This window comes from Trachemys scripta, chromosome 5 (assembly GCF_013100865.1).
Source record: "Trachemys scripta elegans isolate TJP31775 chromosome 5, CAS_Tse_1.0, whole genome shotgun sequence".
Classification (NCBI taxonomy): domain Eukaryota; kingdom Metazoa; phylum Chordata; order Testudines; family Emydidae; genus Trachemys; species Trachemys scripta.
In genome coordinates, this window is record NC_048302.1 from 43,128,266 (window position 1) to 43,150,121 (window position 21,856).

The 21,856-nt window shown below is 39.1% G+C and overlaps 1 protein-coding gene across 6 annotated transcripts in view; it reads left to right on the forward strand.

Annotated features, from left to right (window-relative positions):
* INTU (inturned planar cell polarity protein) overlaps positions 1-21,856 on the forward strand; it is a 92,906-nt gene that overhangs the window by 57,934 nt on the left and 13,116 nt on the right. For 4 of the 6 annotated variants that reach the window (XM_034771729.1, XM_034771734.1, XM_034771728.1 and 1 more), the window contains exons 6-12: positions 2,934-3,023; positions 6,712-6,789; positions 8,002-8,191; positions 16,400-16,453; positions 18,113-18,175; positions 19,770-19,991; positions 20,610-21,101. In XM_034771729.1, the coding sequence (XP_034627620.1) occupies positions 2,934-3,023; positions 6,712-6,789; positions 8,002-8,191; positions 16,400-16,453; positions 18,113-18,175; positions 19,770-19,991; positions 20,610-21,101 (1,189 nt within the window). The remainder of the gene's footprint in view (positions 1-2,933; positions 3,024-6,711; positions 6,790-8,001; positions 8,192-16,399; positions 16,454-18,112; positions 18,176-19,769; positions 19,992-20,609; positions 21,102-21,856) is intronic. The other 2 variants (XM_034771731.1, XM_034771730.1) reach the window with 2 other exon arrangements.

Here is a 21,856-nt window from a genome sequence, read left to right on the forward strand (position 1 = left end):
TTGCAGCCTCCTGCTCCAACCATGATATAACAGTGTAGTCTATAAAAGTTGTGAAAATGCTTCTTCCTTTACTGTAGCTTCCCTTTTCTAGTGTACCGTTGCTTTCTTGCTTCACTTATTCACAAACCATTAGCATATACCTAGTCTGCATATTTTAGGCACCAGATGCTTACCACTAATTCTTGCACTTGCACATATGTTCTCCCTTGCATCCTTTTACATTCTATATAGGTATCAGTACTTTGACTCACACTTCATCAGTCATAGCCAGTAATTATATGATTTTCTTGTAAATCTTTATGGATGCTGAATGGAGATTCTTCCACAGAGGCATTTTCTGGCAGCTCCAAACTGTCTAAAAACACCTTAAGGCAACCTATTTCTAGATGTCCTACACATTCTTTATTCTTGTATTCAAGAAACTGTAACAAAAATCCATAAACACTTAGACTGACTTTTGCTGGTAAAAAACTATAAAGTGTAAAATCATTTCTGATGGCTTCTAGAGGCTGTTACATATTGTTTGGAAAATGTAATAGAAAATACCAATATTTTGTCCAACATTTCCTTAGTCAGAAAAGTAGCTTTTGATTTTCACCTCTGTTCAGGTATGAGTTGTTGCTGAGTATATAATGAATTGCTGTGTTTTCTATTTTCGATACATATTTACTGCACTACTAGTATCTAACTATTTGTTTGTAAAGAACATTAGAATATCTTAAGCTGGAGAAGACTAAGGCGGTCACTCTTGTGCTGGTGAATGGCAATGATCTTTAATTCTATAATAACTCACTACTGATTGTTATACAATATAAATATTGGATCAAAGTAGAGTGATTTAATTATGGACAGACAGCTTGAAAACTGAAATTATTTGTTTATTTAAGTTTTAAACTAAACTCTTTGACTTTATTTCACTTTGATACAGTGATATCTTAATTTGCTATTTAAAATGTCTAAGGCTGTAATAGGAATGGTGGGGAAAGTAATACTTGTTAGAAATCCTGTGGTCTGTGAAAATTTCAGGACCAGTATGACTATAGGATGTTACACCCACCAAGTCTGTCTACGGCTTCATGTCCCCCATCAGGGTAGTATTACAGCATCTCATAAACATTAATGAATTAATTGTCACAGCAATTGCATGATTCAGAAAATATTGTTTCCCAAATTTTACAGATTGGGAATTGAGGCAGAGGGAGATTAAGTAACTTGCTCAAGGTTGCACAGCAAGTCTGTGGCAGAGCCCAAAATTGAACCCAGACCTCCTGAGTCCCAATACAGTACTTTAATCAGAAAGACCACTTTCCTCAGTCCTTTCGATTTAGGCAGAGAGGTATTTACAGTCTTCTAAAACAACTTGAAGTTTAGCAGCAACCAACAAACCCAATCTGTTGGTTTTATATTTAATCTGAGACAGTCTGGTAACTAGATTATTGGATTCCAACTCTTTTTTTTGTCCCACTTCACTCTCCATTTAAAATATGTACATTCTCCATATATTTCTATGATTGATATACTGATACTGTAACAGTTCAGGCTTACCTCCGTCATTATTTCAGGTAAAAAATTTGAAAGTGCTGAAGTCTTGTTTCAAAAGAGACTGAGGAGCCAAAATCACTTGTGGGGGTCTCTCAGATGAGAATATGAACAAGGTGTTGCCCAGAGTCTGTAGCCATACCACTTTCTGCTGAAATCCTGTTAACTTTGTAAGCTAAGTGAAAGACCTCTAAGAACACCTTAATGGCTCAGAAAGAGATGATGGCATTCATCTCTCTGACATAGTACTTGGTTCTCACATGGGGCATGGAGTTACTTCAGGAATCTTTTGGTTGGAACATAAAGCAAGTCCTCGCTATTTGTGGTAGTTTGTCCCAAGGCCCATTTTGTAACAATAGGGGCTTTAACCGTGGTGTCTCGGTCATTATACTTGGCCTGGCTAAATTCTCCCTGTAGTTTCCACTGGAAAAAGTATTCTGTATTTCTTATCTGAAATTCTTTTGTGTACAATAGTACACAAAAGTACCATTAAATACAAATGACTGCATTTCAGTGGTTGAACCAATCCCTGTACATACCTTACAAACTGCTATATAAACTGTAACTTTGTGAGCTGTATGTTGGATGTGAAGTGCTGCTTGTCTATAAGCTCATTACTATTAACAGCACGTTCTGCATGTTACTGTGCAGTGACACATTTTCTTCAGATATTTGTACTTCTGGTGCCAGATCTGGTGGTCTATTCCTGGCCCAGTTTGACCGTGCAAAGCTAGCTTCCCTCTTATCCGTAGCCACTCCAAAGAAATCAGGAAGAGGCAATGAGGAGGCAAGGACCAGAGGAGAGCTGTTAAAGGGTGGTTCAGTGGCTGCTATCCTTGTAGCTCTAGAAGGCATTTTTCTAGCCTGAGAGGGGACAGAGCCTTTTGGAGCTCCCACGTAGTAGAGAATTTTGACTGTCCCCAGTGCCCATTGGACTAACCTGGGTGTGTTTTGCAAAAATCATTGGTATAAATACGTCTGAATTTAAAACTGGACAATATTTCTAATTTGTTTGCACTCTCCAGAAATTTTTTTCTTTGCCTTTTTTTTAGTGTGTTCCAGTATTCTGCTGTATTTAGAAAAAAAAAGGAAAGATATCTAGCAGTTTTTTTGGTAACCATTTGTGGAAATGTTAAGAAATAGATCTTTTATTGTTATATTTTCCCAGTATCCCTACCAATTTGTTTAAAAAATCTACTGTGCAGTAGGTGATTACCTTACAAATAACTTGTAGAGTGTGCACTTCAAATTCCATAATTATAAATGCAATTGTATGACCCAGCTGAATACTCAGTATTTAAGTGAGCATGAAGCTTTATATATTAACATTCAGAATAAATGATGACCCTTCATAAAGCCTAAGTAAACATTTTCTTCTGGCTTTATTTTTCTAGCTCATCCCTTTTTTTATGTGGGAAACTGGTTCAGGTGGTTTACTGGAAAGAATCTGACAAGTTGCTTGTGATTGGCCTTCCTGCGGAAAGGTGAGTTTTAAGCATAGCATGTTTATTTTTTAGAAGATGATTTAAATGTACAAAGACCTGGGAATAGTAACTTTCTTATGTCAATTTAATATATGTATAGAGCTTTGTTTTCAGTTGTATAGCTGGTAACTCTGCATCTATGTAGGAATTCTTCAGCTTGCGGTGTATGGAAAATCACTGCCAAGAACTTGACAGCACTAGTTTGTCACTGGAAAAAAACAGTGACTTTTATGAATACTTGAAATCCCCTGAACAAAAACTGCTATTTGTGTGGAAAAAAATTATAGTTAATGTGATGTATCTGATTTGGATTGTAATCTCTTTTCAGCAGGGACTCTATTCTTTATCTGAGTATACAGAGTTTAGCACAACGGGGCTGCAATCCTGATTGAGGTCTGTAGGTGCTACTGCCATACAAATAACAATAGTGAGTGCATGGTCTGGGAGGCAGGAACTCCCAAGTTCTTTTTCCCAGTTCTACCACTGATCTCTGTGTGACTATGAGTAAATCAGTTAAAGGAAAACTATTGTACAGTAACTCCTCACTTAAAGTCGTCCCGGTTAACGTTGTTTCGTTGTTACATTGCTGATCAGTTAGGGAACATGCTCATTTAAAGTTGTGTAATGCTCCCTTCTAAGGTCGATTGGCAGCTGCCTGCTTTGCCCACGGCTTGCAGGAAGAGCAGCCTATTGCAGCTAGCTGGTGGGGGCTTGGAACCAGCAGCCCCCCTATCAGCTCCCTGCTCCCCTAAGTTCCCTGTGCAGCAGCTGCCCAACAGGCTAGCAATTTCAGCTGTCCCTCCCCCCACTGCCATGTGCTACTCCTGCCCTCTGCCTTGGAGCTGCTCCCCGAGACTCTTGCTTGCTGTGCGGGGGGGAAGGGAGGAAGAAGGGGATAATGTCAGGGTGTCCCCCTCCCCCCTGCTCCTGCACCCCGCTTACCCCATCTTCCACAGAGCAGGGGGAACACATGACAGGGCTCAGGACGGAGGGAGCTTGCTGGCAGCAGCTGCAGTCTCAGCAAGCTGATCTAATTAACGAGGCAGTGTACTTAAAGGGGAAATGCGCATCTCTCTCTCTCTCTCACACACACACACACACACGGTGTGTCTGTGATGCTGTCTCCCCTCCCTCCATTCCTGCTGCCTTGTAGAGTGTGAGAGTTAACCCTCAAGGCTCAGCCAATTGCTAGTTCATCATTTAGCAGTAAGGCATTCCCTGGGAAATATCCCACCCTCTGGCTCCTCCACCTCGGCCAAGCTTCACAATCATCATCATTGTGTACCAGTATTAAATTGTTTGTTTAAAACTTATTTTGTGTGTGTGTGTGTGTGTGTGTGTGTGTGTATTCTTTTTTTTTTTGTCTGGTGAAAAAAAATTCCCTGGAACCTAACCTCCTCATTTATATTAATTCTTATGGGGAAATTGGATTCGCTTAATATCGTTTTGCTTAAAGTCGCATTTTTCAGGAACATAACTACAATGTTAAGTGAGGAGCTACTGTATATTACTATTTAAGTATTGTGATGGGGCAAGGCCAGATGGCTATAGTAAAGTAGAGGGAGACAGATATATTAGCCACAGGCTAAACAAATCCTTGCTACCAGGATAAGCAAATGGCAGCTGCTCCAGGTCAAGTAAGACACCCGGGGTCAATTAAGATCTTTCCAAAAGGCAGGGAAGACAGTGGGTTGATTGATACACCTGAAGCCAATCAGGGGCTGTCTGAAACTAGTTAAAAGCCTCCCAGTTAGTCAGGTGTGCATGGGTGTCAGGAGCTGTAGGAGGAAGCTGCACTGTTGGAGGAACTGAGCAGTACAAACCATCTCGGGCACAAGGAAGGAGGCCCTCAGGTAAGGGTGAAGTAGACATTAAGGAGCTGGGGGCTGCTGTGGGGAAGTGGCCCAGGGTATTGTATGCATCCTGTTTCCAAAAAGTCAGCTACCATAGCTGATGCTATTAGGGTCCCTGGGCTGGAGCCCGGAGTAGAGGGTGGACCCGGGCTCCCCCCTTCCCTCCCCTCGAATTAATCACTGAGACTGGGAGACAACAGAGACTGTGCAAGGGAGAGTAGCTTCTCCCTTGCTGGCTATGATGAAAATGGCTCAGTAGGCTGTGACCCTTGCCTCTAGAGAGAAAAGGGCTACGTGGAGGGTCACAGTGAGCCTTTGAGGCTAGTGAAATCTGCCAGGAAGTGCGGGACCCACAGTGACGAGGAGAGAGCTTTGTCACAGTATATAGTGTATGTGTAGGACCCTACCAAATTCACAGTCCATTTTGGTCAATTTCACGGTCATAGGATTTTAAAAATAGTCAGTTTCAGATGTTCACACTGTTGTAATTTCACACTGTTGTAATCATGAGGGTCCTGACCCAAAAGAGGGTTTTGGGGGCATTGTAAGGTTATTGTAGGGGATTGTGGGATTGCCACCCTTACTTCTGCACTGCTGCTGGCAATGGCGCTTCCTTCAGAGCTGGGCAGCCAGAGAGCAGCGGCTGCAGGCCGGGCACCAAGCTTTAAACTCAGCGCCACCACCAGCAGCTGCACAGAAGCGAAGGTCACAGGGTATGGGAAGGTGGGTTACCATACATCCATGTTTTCCTGGCAGCTTCCCGCCTGGGTCAGGGACTGACAGTTGGGTCTGCAGCCTCTCTGCAATCGGGGGTGACAGCTCGAGCTGCAGCTTCTCCACAAGGGGGAGTGACAGCTCGAGTCACAATTTCTCCACACGGGAGGGGATGACAGCTCAAGCCGCAGCCTCTATGCATTGGAGGGAGGGGTGATAGTTTGGGTCACAACCTCTCCACCCCGGTCGGGGGCTTACAGCTGGGGCTGCAGCCTCTCCACATGGGAGAATGGGGGTGTGACAGCTGGGGTCACAGCCTTTCCGCCTGGTCAGGGGCTGACAGTTGGGGCTGCAGTCTCCCGCCAGGGTCAGGATCTGTCCCAGCCAGCAGCCACAGAACTTCCTGCAACCGGAGAGGTTCCCAGAGGTGGGTCTGACCCTGCTCCCGGAGCAGACCCTGCAAGGGAAGAGGAAGTCCTATCTGGCAGGAATGTTCTGAGGCATAATTAATGTTTTACAAACTCTATGAAATGCTAAGTTTTACTATTATTGTAGGACCCTGCTTATCAACACTACTTATCTTGAGATCCATTATAAAGGACTGAACTTTGCAAATTAGTAAGCAAATAAACTTAATTCAAATATGCCTTTCCTTTTGACAATTGTATTATTTTTTTACTTATTATAACACATCGGGCTGTACTATTAAAATGGTATGGGGTATATTTTGTAAAATGAATTGTCAAAAAATAAGGGACCTCCATACAGTGCTTTGGTATTAAATAGTTGCTGAGAAGTGTGGGAGTATTTTCCAAAAGGAAGTGATGGAAGCTCAGTCTCTTGTGATTTTTAAAACTAGACCAGACAAGATGCTAGAAAATGTACTGTCAAGAACAGTGCATCAGCAGTGAAATACACTGAATGACCTAATAGAGCTATTCCATTTTTAGTTTCTATGAAGTGGAGACAGACTGTTCTAATTTTGTGTGTGGATTAGAAATTGTGAATCAGTGAGGCCAGCAGCAATAAAGAAATTCACCCTGTCTTTATCCATGATGCATTTCATCATATTGTAAACACAGTTTAAAGTGTGTTTTTTTAATTTTGTTTTGTTTTGCTAGTGTGCCTCTTTCTCAGCTAAGGAACATGATTACAGATGTTGTCAGAACCTTAAAATTTATGTATGGTTCTTTGGACAGGTAGGTGCTTCCAAAGGATATGTTTTTTATTAACTAATTTTGAGGTTAACTCTCAGACACAGCAAGTTTCTATACCAAGTGTTTTGCTTTTAGTATTTACATGGCTTTGCACTGGATTCTATAGCACTGGAAGCCTGATGTCTGTATGTTGTTGTCTGTTTTTGTTCCAACCCTACACTAATAAAATTCTTTTAACCTTCTTTGATAAGCAGTTTTTTGTTTGTTTGTTTTTTAAATAGCTTTGGTCCTGATCATGCAAAGACTTGCATGTGTGCTTAACTTTAGGCATGTCAGAAGGTCCATTGAAGCCACTGGGACCTATTCTTGTAGACTTTTAGGTGGATCACATTATTAGATTTTTACTAAAATGTACAATCCATAATTTTTAACTATATTTGAGGCAGGGACTGTCTTCCTGGTGTGTTCAGAAATCACCTAGCACATTTTGAATGCTACTGCAATTTTCAATAATAATGCCAAGGGCCGCTGTTTGTATAATTTCAGTGTGAAAATCATAATAGTTATTTCTATTCCTGTGTTAAATAGCAAAAAAATATGTTGTCAAATTATTCTGCCTAGAACAAATGACATCGGGTCTCATGTTTACTCTAATAAACATGCACACACCACTTCTTATACATGGGCAAGTTTCAAAGATACATGTACACAGCTGTCAGTATATCTCCAAAAAGAATCAAACACTGAATAAGATGGATAAATCAGTTTATTTTGGTACAACTTTAGGAGACACTTGGAATAGTTGATTTTTTTCTCATTTTCTGAAGGTAATATGAAGAACATGCTATAGTATAATCTTTTTTTATTTAAAATTGTTTTGGTTGACATCAATTAAACAATAGTCATCAATGGCAGGTACATTAAAAAGTCATTAAATATCCTAAAGAAAAGGAGCAGGTAGACTCATCCAGGCCACCAAAGAGATGAATGTCTTTTAGAGCCATATTTCAAAATCTGCAATTTGCTGTAAGAAGTAAACTGCAGAACTATTGGTATTACAAAGTGCCAGTTGTTTTCCTAGCAAACCTATTTTTATTCTGAGTTACAACCTTGTGTTTTTTTGTAGTTTAGCACTGAGTGGGTTTTTTTGTTTTGTTTTAATCCAAATGGAGTATCTAATATAGCATAGAGGATTACACAAACAAGGTACCAGTCTCACAATGTTATTTTAACTTCCAGTTCATGTTTGTTCAGTGCTTTTTGCCAGGTGGAAAACGTTTCCCGCTTGGATCATTTTTTCAACCTGTTCTTCCAGCGAGCAATTCAGCCTGCCAGACTCAACTCGAACACCAGCCCCAGTGCTCAGCACTATGATAGCTGCAGTGCATTGTTTTTAGACAATCTCCCAGGGGTACGCTGGCTAACGCTGCCACAAGAAATCAAGGTAATCTCCTTCACAAATCTCTTAAGAAGGACTTTTACATGAGGAACAGTTACTCTAGAGACCACATGCTCCCCTTGGAAATCAATCAATGTCCCCATTGAGTTAAATCTGCTCCTTTGTAGCATAAATTTGCAATGTATGGTTTCTACTCCCAGCAAGAAGGGATAGGTGATAGCATGTATCAGCAGACAAAGAACCAATGTCACCATGTCCATAGAGCCAATCATGCTACCATAGGACTAGAGAGAGATCCGCACAATGTGCAAGGGGCTAGCACACTGCATATAATGCCCCAGCATCTGGGGGGTTGGTGACAAGATTTCCCTTGAATCCTTGGGTTCCACATAGTTAACAGGCACAGCCACTGCATTTTCCCTGCAAGCACTAATCACAACCTCTCTCCCTGAAGAGATATGTCATGTTCTGTCCCCCGTCAGCCTGCTGCACTTTTTTCTCATATTTTGTACATTTTCTTATGTTCTGTTGTGCAAAGGAAAGATTCCAATTGTAAGAAGAAAAAATCCAATATTGTATCGAGGAACTACAAATATCTACCAAATTCAGAGCCTGAATAATGAATACCTAGTTATGTGAAGTAGGAAATGTTTATTTTTAAATATGTAAAGCTTTTGCATCCAATCAAATAGGTGTGCTGTAATTGCAATATATGCTTATATTCTGCTGGCCATAGCCTCTTTCCTTTGCGTTCCTTCACACACTGCTATCTATGAACTAAAGTATTTAAAAGAATTAATACAACTTAATACAAACCAAAATATTTGCTTTACAGAAGAGGCTGTCTCCACTTTAGTTTAAAATATCTTGTTTCACTGATTTTTGTGTATGTAATACTTACTAAATCTTCAGTCAAATAACTTGCATCTTCCAAATAAAGCCAGTTTAGACTGTATATCATTTAAATATGAAGAAACTCAGTATACAGTAATACATAATAAAACACTTTAAAAGATTCTTATTACCTGACCAAAAGGCTATTTTTGAGCAGTTATCAAATTGTGAATGCGAGTGGGAAGAAGCAGATCTTTTTTGTGTTTCAGTACATTGCCACCTACAAAGTGACTTTTCTTGTATTGGAGGTGGTCTAAAATGACCCTACTTTTTGTCATAAAGATATTCCTGCTCTACACAAGTCATTAACCTCTAACTTCTGATAAGGAGGCTTACAGCCCACCTGTGCTGTGGGGATTGTATGGGTTGGTGGATGAAATATACGGATTCTCTCTTAATATAATGATGCTAAATGATAGAGATACTTTTAGCAATAAATGTAGTCTTGTTTAAACCTGTGAAAATTGCATACTATACCATATTATCTCTTAAAGCATCAGTTCCTATATGTCATCTATAACATTGCTAGCCTGTACAGCAGTATCCCTGACAGCAGGGAAACTCATTAATTTTTAACAGCACTTTATCTAATTTAGTATTTTAACATTTTATCTGAATTGTTAAACTGAACAAATGTCTTTTTAGTTGAACAATGAGGGCTGCAGGAGTACTGTATCAGACATGTAGCTTTACTAACACACTCATGCATTCAATGGCTTTATTCTTGATCATGCCGAGCATTATTATTACTATGACTTTTAATTTTTTTGATTTTGAAAATCCTACTCAGTTTAAAAAAATTATAATCCAGTCTGATGTCAGATCAATGCAATTATAGTATAAAACCCCTTGATTATGGCTTCCAGGATGTCTTATTCAACAATTATTTCCACTATCTACCATATATATTATAAACATTTCTAAAATAACCTAGATTAAAGGAGAATCTGATTAGCTGACAGGTTCTGGACCATGCAATTAACTCAGTAGTAGACACATGTCAGGAACCATTAAGCATATTCTTTTACCACTTAACCATAGGCTTATGAAAACACAGGAAAAGTAGAAGGGAAAATTTGACTGAGATATAGCCTTATTCTTTTTAATATACCATTTTCTTGTTTATGTGCAGTGAAACTTAGGCCAAAATTTAAAGGCAGCTTTTTGTTGGAGTCAGGGTCAGTGTACAAATGAGGCTGAGAGCTGCCAGTCTTTTATCCCCATCCACCAGGACATGTGCTTAAGTTCCCTGGTTGAGAAGGAAGAGAGGAGTTGTCAGTCCCTACCTGGGTCAAGAAGCAGGTCCATAAGTCACTGCCTGGGACATAGACTAAAGAGGCTGACCTTATGGTGCATCTTGTAGCCTGTGCAGTTCATAAGATTTAGTACCATACAAAATTCTGATTAAAAAGCTATCACTACAAAAAATCAGTATACTTCATATAAAATGAAGTCAAATTTAGTTAACTGTTAGATCTCAAAGTAATTGTAAATAGAGAGTCATCATACTGTGAGGCATTTCTGATGGGATCCTACAGGAATCTGTTCTTGAACAAATGCAATATCAAAATCTTCACCAGTTATCTGTAAGGAAATAAAAAATCTTTACTGGTAGTTTGCCAGTACTACCAACTTTGGTAGAGTTAATTAGGACATATCTGTTCTACAGAGTGATCTGGATCACATGATCTAGGCTCATTGGAACAACATGTGCTTTAATACAGCTAACTGCAAGGTGGTTCGTCCAGGAACCAAGAATGCAGGTCACAGTTATAGGATGGGGACTGTATTTTGGAAATCAGAGACATAAGGGTCATGATGACTAACCAGCCAAATATGCACTACCTGTACGATGCAGTGGCTAAGAAATAAAATGTGATCCATGGGTGGATAAGCAGGGGAATATGAAGTAGAAATATGGAGATATTACCACTGTATACTGCGTTCATTCATAATAGTCCCTCCTGGCCTTAAGATCTATTATGACTTGAACTTATCTATGAGCAGATCTAATAGGTAAGATGTGTACCAGCCACAATCTTATGTGCACTTTGAGTGGGGGCTTTCATTTTATACAACTGGACACTAATTTCCAAAAATGTTGTTAGGGAAATGAATTGAAGGCTTAAATGTGAGTATATACTGTAGTTCTAGGATGAAGCTCTAAAGACACTGAATCTATGTAGGAGTCACAAGAAATCAGCAGCTTGCACTGAATCAGCTTGACAAAACAGAGCCTTTGTAATGGAGAATGAAGGGTGCCTGCTACCTTGGAAAATGACATTTTGACTTCAAAAGATCAAGATTGTTGTTTTTGGTTTTTATTGCATGAATTCATAAAACTCCTGTTCTGATGTTTACAACAGGGCATATTTCTAGCCCACTCATGCTCTTTTAGCACTAATTTAAAGATTCTTAACTTTTACAAGCAAACCTTGTAGGTTTTGTTTTGGTAAGAAGAATGTCAAGACCCAGGGAGTCAAAAATATGGCCATATAAGCAGCTGGCTATTAAATAAAAGACAGGCACAATTTTTAAGTAAAATAACTCAAATTTGGAGCAGTCTTTTTACAGGTAGTAGAAAAAATTATCATCTCTGTTCAATTTCCAGTTGAAAAAAATCTTGAAATAACCTTCGTCAATGTGCACATTTTACTGGACTTGGTATGCTGTAATAATTTTTACATTATATTTTGGTTTAAGAAGTGTCTGATAACATGAGCCAAGCACAGCTGTAAGGCTTAATGAACCTCTTTGATTCTCCCCCCCCCCCCCCCCCCCCCCGCTTTTTTTGTTCATTTCACTTCACATAATATATACAGGGATATCTTTTGAAGTATGTATATATACAGGTCGTGAAAAATTTATCTGACATGTTTTACACCAAGAACTATACGTGTTAACCAGAATGAATACATGTGCTGCTACACACCTTTGTCCCCTACCCCACTTCCTAAAGACATGTCCCTGTAATTTAAAGGGAAAAAATAGTTATATGCTGGACAGTGTAGTATATTCAGTTCTAGCACATGGTCAATCAGCGACCTAATACACTTTTTGAAAGGTAATTTATTGCATCTCTTTTGTTTTTATAACCTTTATTTTCCAACCTTCACACCACTTTTTCTTTCTTTTCTGTAATAAATAATGGTTATTTGCAGTGGTGTTGTAGCCCTGTTGGTCCCAGGATATTGGAGAGACAAGGTGGGTGAGGTAATGTCTTTTTATTGAACCAATTTCTGTTGGTGAAAGACACAATCATTCAAGCTTACACAAAGCTCTTGTTCAGGTCTGGGAAAGGCACTCAAAAGTGTCGCAACTAAATACAACGGTGGAATAGGTAAGGTATTGGCACATGTTGCAAGATGAAAACCACGTGTGATAATGGTGGTCTTTGTCTTTTATCATTTTTTTTTTTTTGTATGAGTTCATTCAAAAGTGTAGTGACTGTTCTGTTTCACCCACATAGTTGTCATTTAGTGCATCATATGAGGTGCACCCCATGTTGTGATAGGCATATGTAGGACCCATGGATCTTGAAGGGTATGTTGGGGTGGGTATTGATCATCATAGCACTGAAGATATGTCTGCAGGTTTTGGATCTGTTGTTCTGGTAGGAGCTGGAGTTGGTGTTTCCTGGTCTGTGGGCAGCTTGCTTCTGACAATGAGCTTAGAGAGGTTGTTTGAAGACCAGAAGAGGGGGTTCAGGAAAGACTTCTTGCAAGATGTGGTCTCCACTGAGTATGGGTTGTAACTGTTTAATGATACATACGGGTTCCAGCATGAGTGGTAGGTGACAACGAGGGGTGTATGGTCTGAGGGTTTTTTTCCCAAGGGCTTTGGAGCGGAGCCTGGAGCTGGAATGCAGAGCAGTAGGTTTGTGCCCGGAGCTGGAGCGGAGCCAGAGCGGAGCAATTGAAAAATTTGATTGCTCCAAATCCCTGGTATTGAATCAACAATCGAATCAGTTTCTCTGAGTATTTGGGTGGCCCATTGCATATGCCAGGGGTGGCCAAACTGTGGCTTGTGAGCCACATGCAGCTCTTTTACCATTAAAGTGTGGCTTGCGGAGCCCCCTACACCGTCCTCCCATTCTCCACCTACCAGACTGGAGGGGTGGGGGGGAGAGCTTGTGACCTCTGCCATGCAGCGGGGTGGTGGGATAGGGGGATCTGCCCAGCGGGAAGTGGGGGTCTCAGGGCTTCAGCCCAGTTGGGCACACCTGCTGGGGCTTGGGGCTTCAGCAGGAGCAGGGCTGAAACCTCAAGCCCTGTCAGGCATCTCCCACAGGGCTGAAGCCCGAGCCCTGGCAAGTGTGCCCTAGCTCTCAAACTTCTGAAAATTGTTGTATGCAAGTCGGAGGGTCAGTAAATTTGGCCACTCCTGGCATATGCAATCTCCTCCTTCAGTGGAGTGTCTTTGTTTGGTGAAGTCAGCTTTAATTGTATAAAGGGGTGTAACCCAGATTTTCTCCTCGGCCGATGTTCTGCGGTGTCTGAGTGCCTGTCTGTAGATCTGTATCAGAGGGGTAGCCGTGTTAGTCTGAATCTGTAAAAAGCAACAGAGGGTCCTGTGTTAGTCTCAAAGGTGCCACAGGACCCTCTGTTGCTTTTCTGTCTGTAGATAACAGATTTCTTGATGTGTTTGGGGTGGTTACTAGATCTGTGAAGTAAGTGTGGTGATCCATAACTATATAGGTGTTAACTGCCCGCTTCACCTTGAATGGTCGCTCCTTATCTCTTCCACCCTTCTATTTAGTGTGACACTCTGAATACATTTACCTGACCTGAAGAACAGCTCTGTGAAGCTTGAAAGCTTATATCTTTCACTTACAGAAGTTTAGTCAATAAGGCTATGTTTACAACTAGCACTTTTGTTGGTAAAACTTTTGTCGGTCAGGGGTGTGAAAAAACACACCCTGACTGACCTAAGTGACATCAACAGAAGCCTCGATGTGGATAGTGCCATGTCGGTGGGAGACGCTCTCCCGCTTACGTAGCTGTCGCTGCTCATTGCAGGTGGTTTAATTATGCTGATGAGAGAGCTCTCTCCCATCTGCAAAGAGCGGCTAGACGGGAAACCTTGTAGTACTGCAGCTGCATTGGTACAGGTGTGCCGCTGTAAGGTCTCGAGTGTAGATGTAGGCTAAAAAATATTACCTCACCCACTTTGTCTCTCTAATAAATAAAGGTGTATTTTTTTCTGCTATGTTTTCAGGGCCTGTTCACTCTTTTTTTCTTTCTCCCTCCACTGTCATATTGCTCTTTCTCTTCATTGTGTTCTCTGCATCCCCTTATCTTATCTCTCTTCCCTTCTTCTTTCCTCATGTCTCCCATCAGTCTCTCTCTCTCTCTCTCTCTCTCTCTCTCCCATCCTCATAACCCATACACACACCTGCATCAACTCTCTCAACCACCCCCTTAGAAATACATAAGGGTTGGAAATATATCAGACATCTAAAACTCAGAAGACTAAACCTACTAGTTAAGACTGATAAAAGCGTAGGGGGATCCACCATCCAGGAGCAACATTTAACTAAGAAGCCAATCTCAGCCACTTCCCAGTTGAGGGAATTCCTACCTAAGACTCCATGGGTTCTGAGAGGGAGAAGTAGTCTCTATCTACCTCCTCCCACACAAGAGCCTTCTGGCTGCAGCCCAGGTGGGATGTTTCTGCTAGTCCTGACTGCTGCAGCTTTGGTGGGCGTTTCTATTGCTTTTCTCCTGGCTCCTGCAAGGAGTGTCTCCAGTATTCAACCTCTCCCCCAGCGCCTCTATTTGAACTCCTCCACTGTGAAAAGCTCAGTGCCAGCCTCTGCAGCAACAGAATGAAATTTACCCGACCTGATTCTTCCCAATTTCACTGCTGCCAGTTGGGTTCCCATTAGCAGTAGTGAAAACTGGCAATATACTGGTTAGTTTTCTTTCTCCTGCAACTTGTGAAACCTCTGACTAGCAGCAGAGATATTGTAGATTTCTGTCTGAAAATTAAGGAAGACAGTAGTACTCACTTTCAGTTCATATTTGGAAGGTTATCTTTGCAACTGTAAGGGCTAGAAATTTGAGTTTGTTGGGGCTTTATTTTGTTTTTGTTTTAAATAAAAGCTTGGATTCTGAAGAAATGAAGGCACTTACTTGGGAAAACTTGCTACTTACCACAGACTTTTCAAACACTGTATATATAGCTGTGGTTTTTTTATTCTCATGTTAATCTCTAATTCTGACATCTGTCCCCCTGGAGAAAATATATGAAAGGCATTTCTGTAAGTTTGATATTCTTGGGGAAGTGAAATTTGAACTTTCTATCTGACTCTGTTTTGGAGAGAGAAAGCCAAGAAAGTAGCAGGAAAATCTTTGAAAAATATATAAGGACATTTTTAAACCCCTATGTTTCTGAAATTCTTTGTGCCCACATTTTTCAGAAAAGTGATACTGTGTAACAAGTTGAAATTCCTGGGGGATTGGTTTTGGTGAAGTTGGGAGTGGGTTAAAAATTGGGTTTATATTTGGAAGCTAGTTTCAACCTTCGTTAGGAAAGGATTGGCAATCCTCCTTAATAATAAAAATAAGAATATCAGTTCTGTGTGGAATAAATGTATAATTTAGTTCTAAACCAAGAGAGAAGTCGAGAGGCATGATTATTTGTGACTGCCAAATGGTTGACATTTCTGTACATCTGAAACTCTTACTATATCTCAGTAAGAGAGAGCTTGTTTACAGAACCCAAAAGGGGTGCCATGGCCTTTTTAAAATTCTTTTCATTAAGTAGCATATTTGTCATGAACCTAGGTGGCTGCTATTATGTTCTTTAACTAAAAGTATTTTTAGTAAAATTTATATTAATCAACAGCTCCTGAAGCTAAAAAATATGCAAGCTTATTGCTGTTTGAGTAGAACAAAGTTAACGTGTGAGAAAGTTTTGGAAATTTCCATAGAGACAAAAAGTAAATCCAAAATGAAAAAGATTTTTCTAATAACTCAGCTGGATACTAAAGCTTTGCCAGCTTTCAGGGGAGCCTCCTGCCTTCAAGTTTTAGTCCATGAAGAAAGTAAGATTGACATCTCCTTTATATAAAACAGTGGGTTCAGGAGACAGACAAGCAGAGTGATTTTTCCATCATTCCAAGAAGAGGGAAATATGCAGAAATTGGAAAAGATTTTTCTTTAATCTTTTGGAGAATTCAGATGTTCTTGATCTTTGATGTTATTAATGCAAAAAGTATGGACAATTTTTTACCATTTCCCTATAAAGTAATGAATAATGACTCTTAATCTTGTGAGGCTACCAGTACTATGTCATAGTAATTGTCAGTATATTTGTTGGAAAAATATGTTCGTATCTACCATTTCAATATTTCAGATGGAAATTAACACAGCACTGAGTGATTTGGAAGCAGCTGATTTTGCAGAGCTGGTAAGGAGCATGTTTTTATAGGGCAGGCGATTTGTGCTGTTCACATTCAGTAGTTTGAAGAAATCTTGGATCAAAGCCCATTAGTTTTCTTAACCAACTGAAAGTCAAAGCAAGCTACGTCACAATGGTGTAACAGTCATCCATATTTTTTCTTGATTTGTAGTAAAAGTTTAAAGAACTTTCCTTTTTTACTTCATGAATTTCTCTCTGTAGTTACACCAGTAACTATAGGGACACTGAGTGGAAACTAGATCTGATATAATTGCAAGCTTGACTGATGCTTAGCTCAGCTAAAAAGCCATTCTTTGCTACAACAGGGATATTTTCTTTTTCAGTTAATAGTAAAAATCAACTTTTTCTCTTTCTTTCAAGTAGTTATGGATAGTCCTTAAAATTGATGTACAGCATTAAGAACAAAACTCATCAATCTTAAGAAAGCAACTAATTGTCTCAATATCAGAAAGGCTAGAAGACTATGTGGTGCAATATAAGACATTGTTCTTCCCACATTTTTGTTAACACTTAATGATGTAAGCCTAATACTTGTTCGAGAATTATGATAAATGATGATATAATATATCATTGGCATAAAAGTGTGTGTGTACGGAACTGGCTGCTTTTCTCTACACAGTACAATTATACACATTCACAGTTTTCAAGAATTTTTATCTTGGAACAAACTTGAAAGAAGCAAGTCATTCAAGCATCATTTTTTGTATGTTTTTTACTACATATCAAATGGTGAAAGATAAATATGTTTATACTTATGAAAGTTTTCTCCTCAGTATGAAAGTCCCTCTTAAAGTTTCTTCTGAAGCAAGAATTTATTTAAAAATGAAGTTATAGATGGATCTGTTATGTCCACATGTAAAGAAAATATTACTGAATATATGTACCACTGAACATTTTGAGGGTTTTGTCTTTTTTTTTTAAACTAATAAAATGTCTGGGACTGTAAATACAAGGCAGATGGATGTCTATAGTCCCACTTCTTGTTAAACTTTACTATTTGTGTCTAATAGGAACCAAACCATTTGTTTCCTAAATAAAATTATTTCCTAATATTTATAAATACTGTTTTATTAAGCAGAGCTATATGTATCTACTACATTTAAAATTTAAGCTGCCCACTTGAGATCTGTGTTGTGATTGTGAGAGCTTTTGTCAATTAAATTAAAAGGTAAACAAATGAGTTAATGTTGGGTAACGTATTTCCGGGTATTCTGAAAAGGGACTGGTATGTCTTCCTAGATTTGCTATACAAGGTCCCTCTGGTGGCAAGAGCTATGCAACAGCTAGCTGCCTGTTATGACCTATGAAACTTTAGAGAACCCTATAAAAAAGCCATTTGCTTTACAGATTAGAACTGAGTAGGAAATCTGAGTACCCGTTATGCTGTGCTGGAAATAACTATAAAAATGACTCTGCAGTGACTTGAAAACCAACAATAAAATCTAAGTGTCATATTTTATTTAGCTGTTTGTTCTAACTTCACCTCTCTGATGATCAGCTGATAATAAATTAGTATTTAAAGAAGGCACTCTGAAAAATTGAAATATTAAATAACACTGACTGTCATTTATTGGAATTAGTTTCACTTGCCTTCACTCAGTCATGTAACAATCAAGAGTTATAAATGTACTATATTTTTGTTTGCAGTCTGAAGATTACTATGACATGAGACGGTTGTATATGATTCTGGGCTCTTGTCTCTTCTATAAGGTGAGACTGTTTGAGTAAAGCATGGAGTTTTGGAAAATGCCCCAAGCGGAAGCATAAGCCAAGCATGAATTCCACTTGCCTGAGTTTGACAAATATGAACAATGTGTGGTCATTTTGTCTGTTTAACACTTCTTACAGGCATAATTGAACTCACCGAATAGAACAAAAACATTTACTTCACAGATGCAATTAAAATATTTAAAATCGTAAAACAATTCTTACTGTATGATATGTAGCACCAAAATATCTTTATGAAACCAGTCTTGCAAAATGTGGTGTGTGTGAAGAGATGAATGAAGAGGTACAGTAGTCAGTGATGAATTACCATATTAATTGAGAAGAGAATTATTGTGAGGTATTCTGATAGCATTGTTCTTTGCCCATCCCTGTCACTAACTGAAGGTCTCTGATTGTAACTGTTATCCCAGATAGATAAGACTTGAAAAACTGAATCAATAACTTTCTTTCAGCTTTGCTTCTCTGGTATTTGTAAACATGTTATTTATTGAGCATTGTCAGTATATTCAGAACCATTCAAAACAAAGAGTAATATACAACTCCTGCTTTACAGAGCTTATGTTCTAAGGTCTCAATCATCCAGTCCTTACTTATGCAGGTAGTCCCATGGATTAGGTCTACTCACGTGACTAAGGTACAAGGATAAGGCCTGTCTACACTGAGATTGGTGTAACAGTGCAATGCCAGCAAAATGCTAGCAATAATGGAAACTCTAGTGCAGACGATCCACAGGCATTTTTACCATCATGTCATCTAGACCTGCTCTAGAAAAACTCATGCAGCTGGTTTCCTGTGTGTGTGTTTTTTAATGTAATGTGAAAAATCAAAAGAGGTACAGAAAGGGCAGTGTAAGCAGAAAACTTCGCCTGCCAACAACTCTCAATTCTGTTTTGGGTGAGAAGCTAGTGACCATTCAAACTCCAGTCCCAATCTTATGAGGTGTTGGGCACCTAGGAGTTGAGATATTCAGTACCTTGCAGGAAGTGCTCAGCAGCTAGCAGAATAAAGTCTTCAGGCAGCAATTCTTTTAAGCTGTTGTTCAATCTAAAGGGAAATATAGCAGGACTTAATTAATACTATGTAATTTTTATGATGAACAATTATGAGGGTCATATTTTAAATCCTTGTTTTGGTATATTCAGTCCTTGTCCTTGTCTGGGAAACATATTAATTCCAGTCAAAGAGCTAGTGTTTTGTGGTAGTTACACAGGGGACTGGGAATTAAAATGTTTTTGTTAATTACTGATTCTGCAACTAGGTGTTTGGCAAGCCACTTAACTTCTGGACACCTCAGTTTTACACCTCTGTAAAACTGGAATCATAACTTGCAGGAGTGTTGCTTGCTTGCTTGTTTGTTTTTGTTTATCATAGCACCTAAAAATCCCAGTCATGGACCAGGATCCCATTGTGCTAGGTACTATACACACACAATACAAAAAGATAGTCCCCACTACCTGCCCCAAAGAGCTCATGATTTTAATATGTAAAACACTGAGATCTTTAGATTAAAGACACTATAAAGTGAAAAGTATTGTTATTTTTATTGAATGTGCCTTTTTTGTGTGCTTTAATTAAGGGCTATTTGATTGGCAATCACTTACCAAAGGAGGATCTTATTGATATAGCTTTATATAGTCGACACTATTGCCTGTTACCCTTGGCAGCAGAACAGAGGATTGGTCAGTTAGTGATATGGCGAGAAGTATTTCCACATCATCACCTCCAATCAAGTGAAGCTTCAGGTGTTACAGGATACAGGGAGCCTAAAGCAAGATACTTTTTACTAATAGTTGGTTTGGTAAGTTACAATTTCCAGAGCACCCATGGTTATGATTGTCAGTTCTGCTGTTGCCTTTACATTGTTAAATGTGATTACATATTTCCAATACTAAGCATACACTGATCTCATCATTTAAAAAAACATCCTTACTGCAGCTGTGGCTTGGTGTAGAATTTTTCAGCTGGGGAATAAAATTATGATTAATATTCATAAAGCTTATAAAATTAAGCATAAATACAAATTTTCATAGTTTTGATGCTCTTTTGTTCATTTCAGCTGAAATTTTTACTTTGTCAGATATTTCATACATTTTGAGCAGAAATTGTTTTTAAAATAACCAGCAAATGACTACTTAAGAGGCAGTTTCTCATATGCACAGTAATTTATTTTTCATAACTTGTGATTAAATAAACATTCACTTGCATGAGGATTGTGGCAAAAAAAAAAACCCTAAGGAATGATTTTGACATAAAGTGGCTCGTGTTGGAGGGCAGGGGATGTGTCCAGTTTTGCAAATCTTTGTAATTTGCTGAGGTACCATATTAGATTTGATAAGGAGTACAATATAGAATGGATTCTACAATATGCAGTATTTTAAATCAAAGATTAATCTTTTTATACCCATTTGTTTTACAGAGACACTTTATGCTGTGTGTTTTGCTGGAGACAGGGGGCTGCACCTCCAAAGCCATTGGGAATCCGGGACCAGATTGTATATACGTTGATCAGGTCAAAGCAACTATACTTCAGTTGGAAGGAATAGATTCCAGCATAGAGGAAAGATTAGAATCTCCTGCCATTCCATGTCTGTCTTGTGCTGACTGGTTCCTTCCTGCATCACGTGACAAACTGGAAAGCTTTACAACCCCACCCATCCTCAGTAAACTGCAAAATACTTCCAAAATCGCAACCTCTCCAACAAGCAAGAGAACACTCTTCACTGACTCCTCCTTAAGGACACGTAAGCCCAGTCCCTCAAGGAGCAGTGGAGGATCTGACAATGGCAGTGAAGGTCCTGAAGAAGGTGGAGGCCTTAACCTACTTGCTACAGTAGATCAGGTCCGAAAGCACGAACTAAAAGAATCCCAAGGTTTTGGCGGGTCTGAGGGAAGTGGTAGCTTGTTCAAGGTATTATTGTTATTAAAATGTATTATTTATTAAACTGTTTAACTTTTGAAGGTAGGTACAGCCAAGGGAATGTTCAGAAATTAATCAATACTATTCTGGATGTTTGCCTCTTTTCTTATGGTAAATGTTTTAATAAATGTGAGGCAGACTGATATTCACTGAGAAAAAACAGCAGCTACACTGCAAGCCTTTTAGCGGCATGGCTGTAGTGGCACAGCTGTGTCGCTAAAACGTGCATAGTGTAGACATAGCCTAAGAAATGTGCGGTAAGGTTGCGGATTCTAGTTGCATTCTGTGACCACGGAGACAGCTATGAAAAAAATTAACAAAAACGGATGCATTTCACTCATTCATTGGGAATTATTTTTCTGTATAAATGGAAACAGGATAATTCTTTATATTTGTTTATAAATTATGCTTGATTATTTTAAAGCTAGTTTAGTGCTATAATTATGTATTTATTTGTTTTGGATTTATATCATTCAACTCCTGGTGCTTAAGAAGTCAGTATTGGTTTTGCTGTGTTTCATTAGGATAATTTCAGTTCTTAACTAAAACTATCAATGAGACTACTCATATGTATAAAGTTAGTCAGCTGCTTAAGCACACTGAAGTCAGTTGAAAGACTCTCCTTGTCTTCAGTGAGCTTTGGATTAGGACCACAACTAGCACCTGTTTCTTTCATCTAGATCATCATCACTTCTAAATATTTGGCCTTCTGATGACTAAATTGGGCACAGCTGTGTTGAAAACTA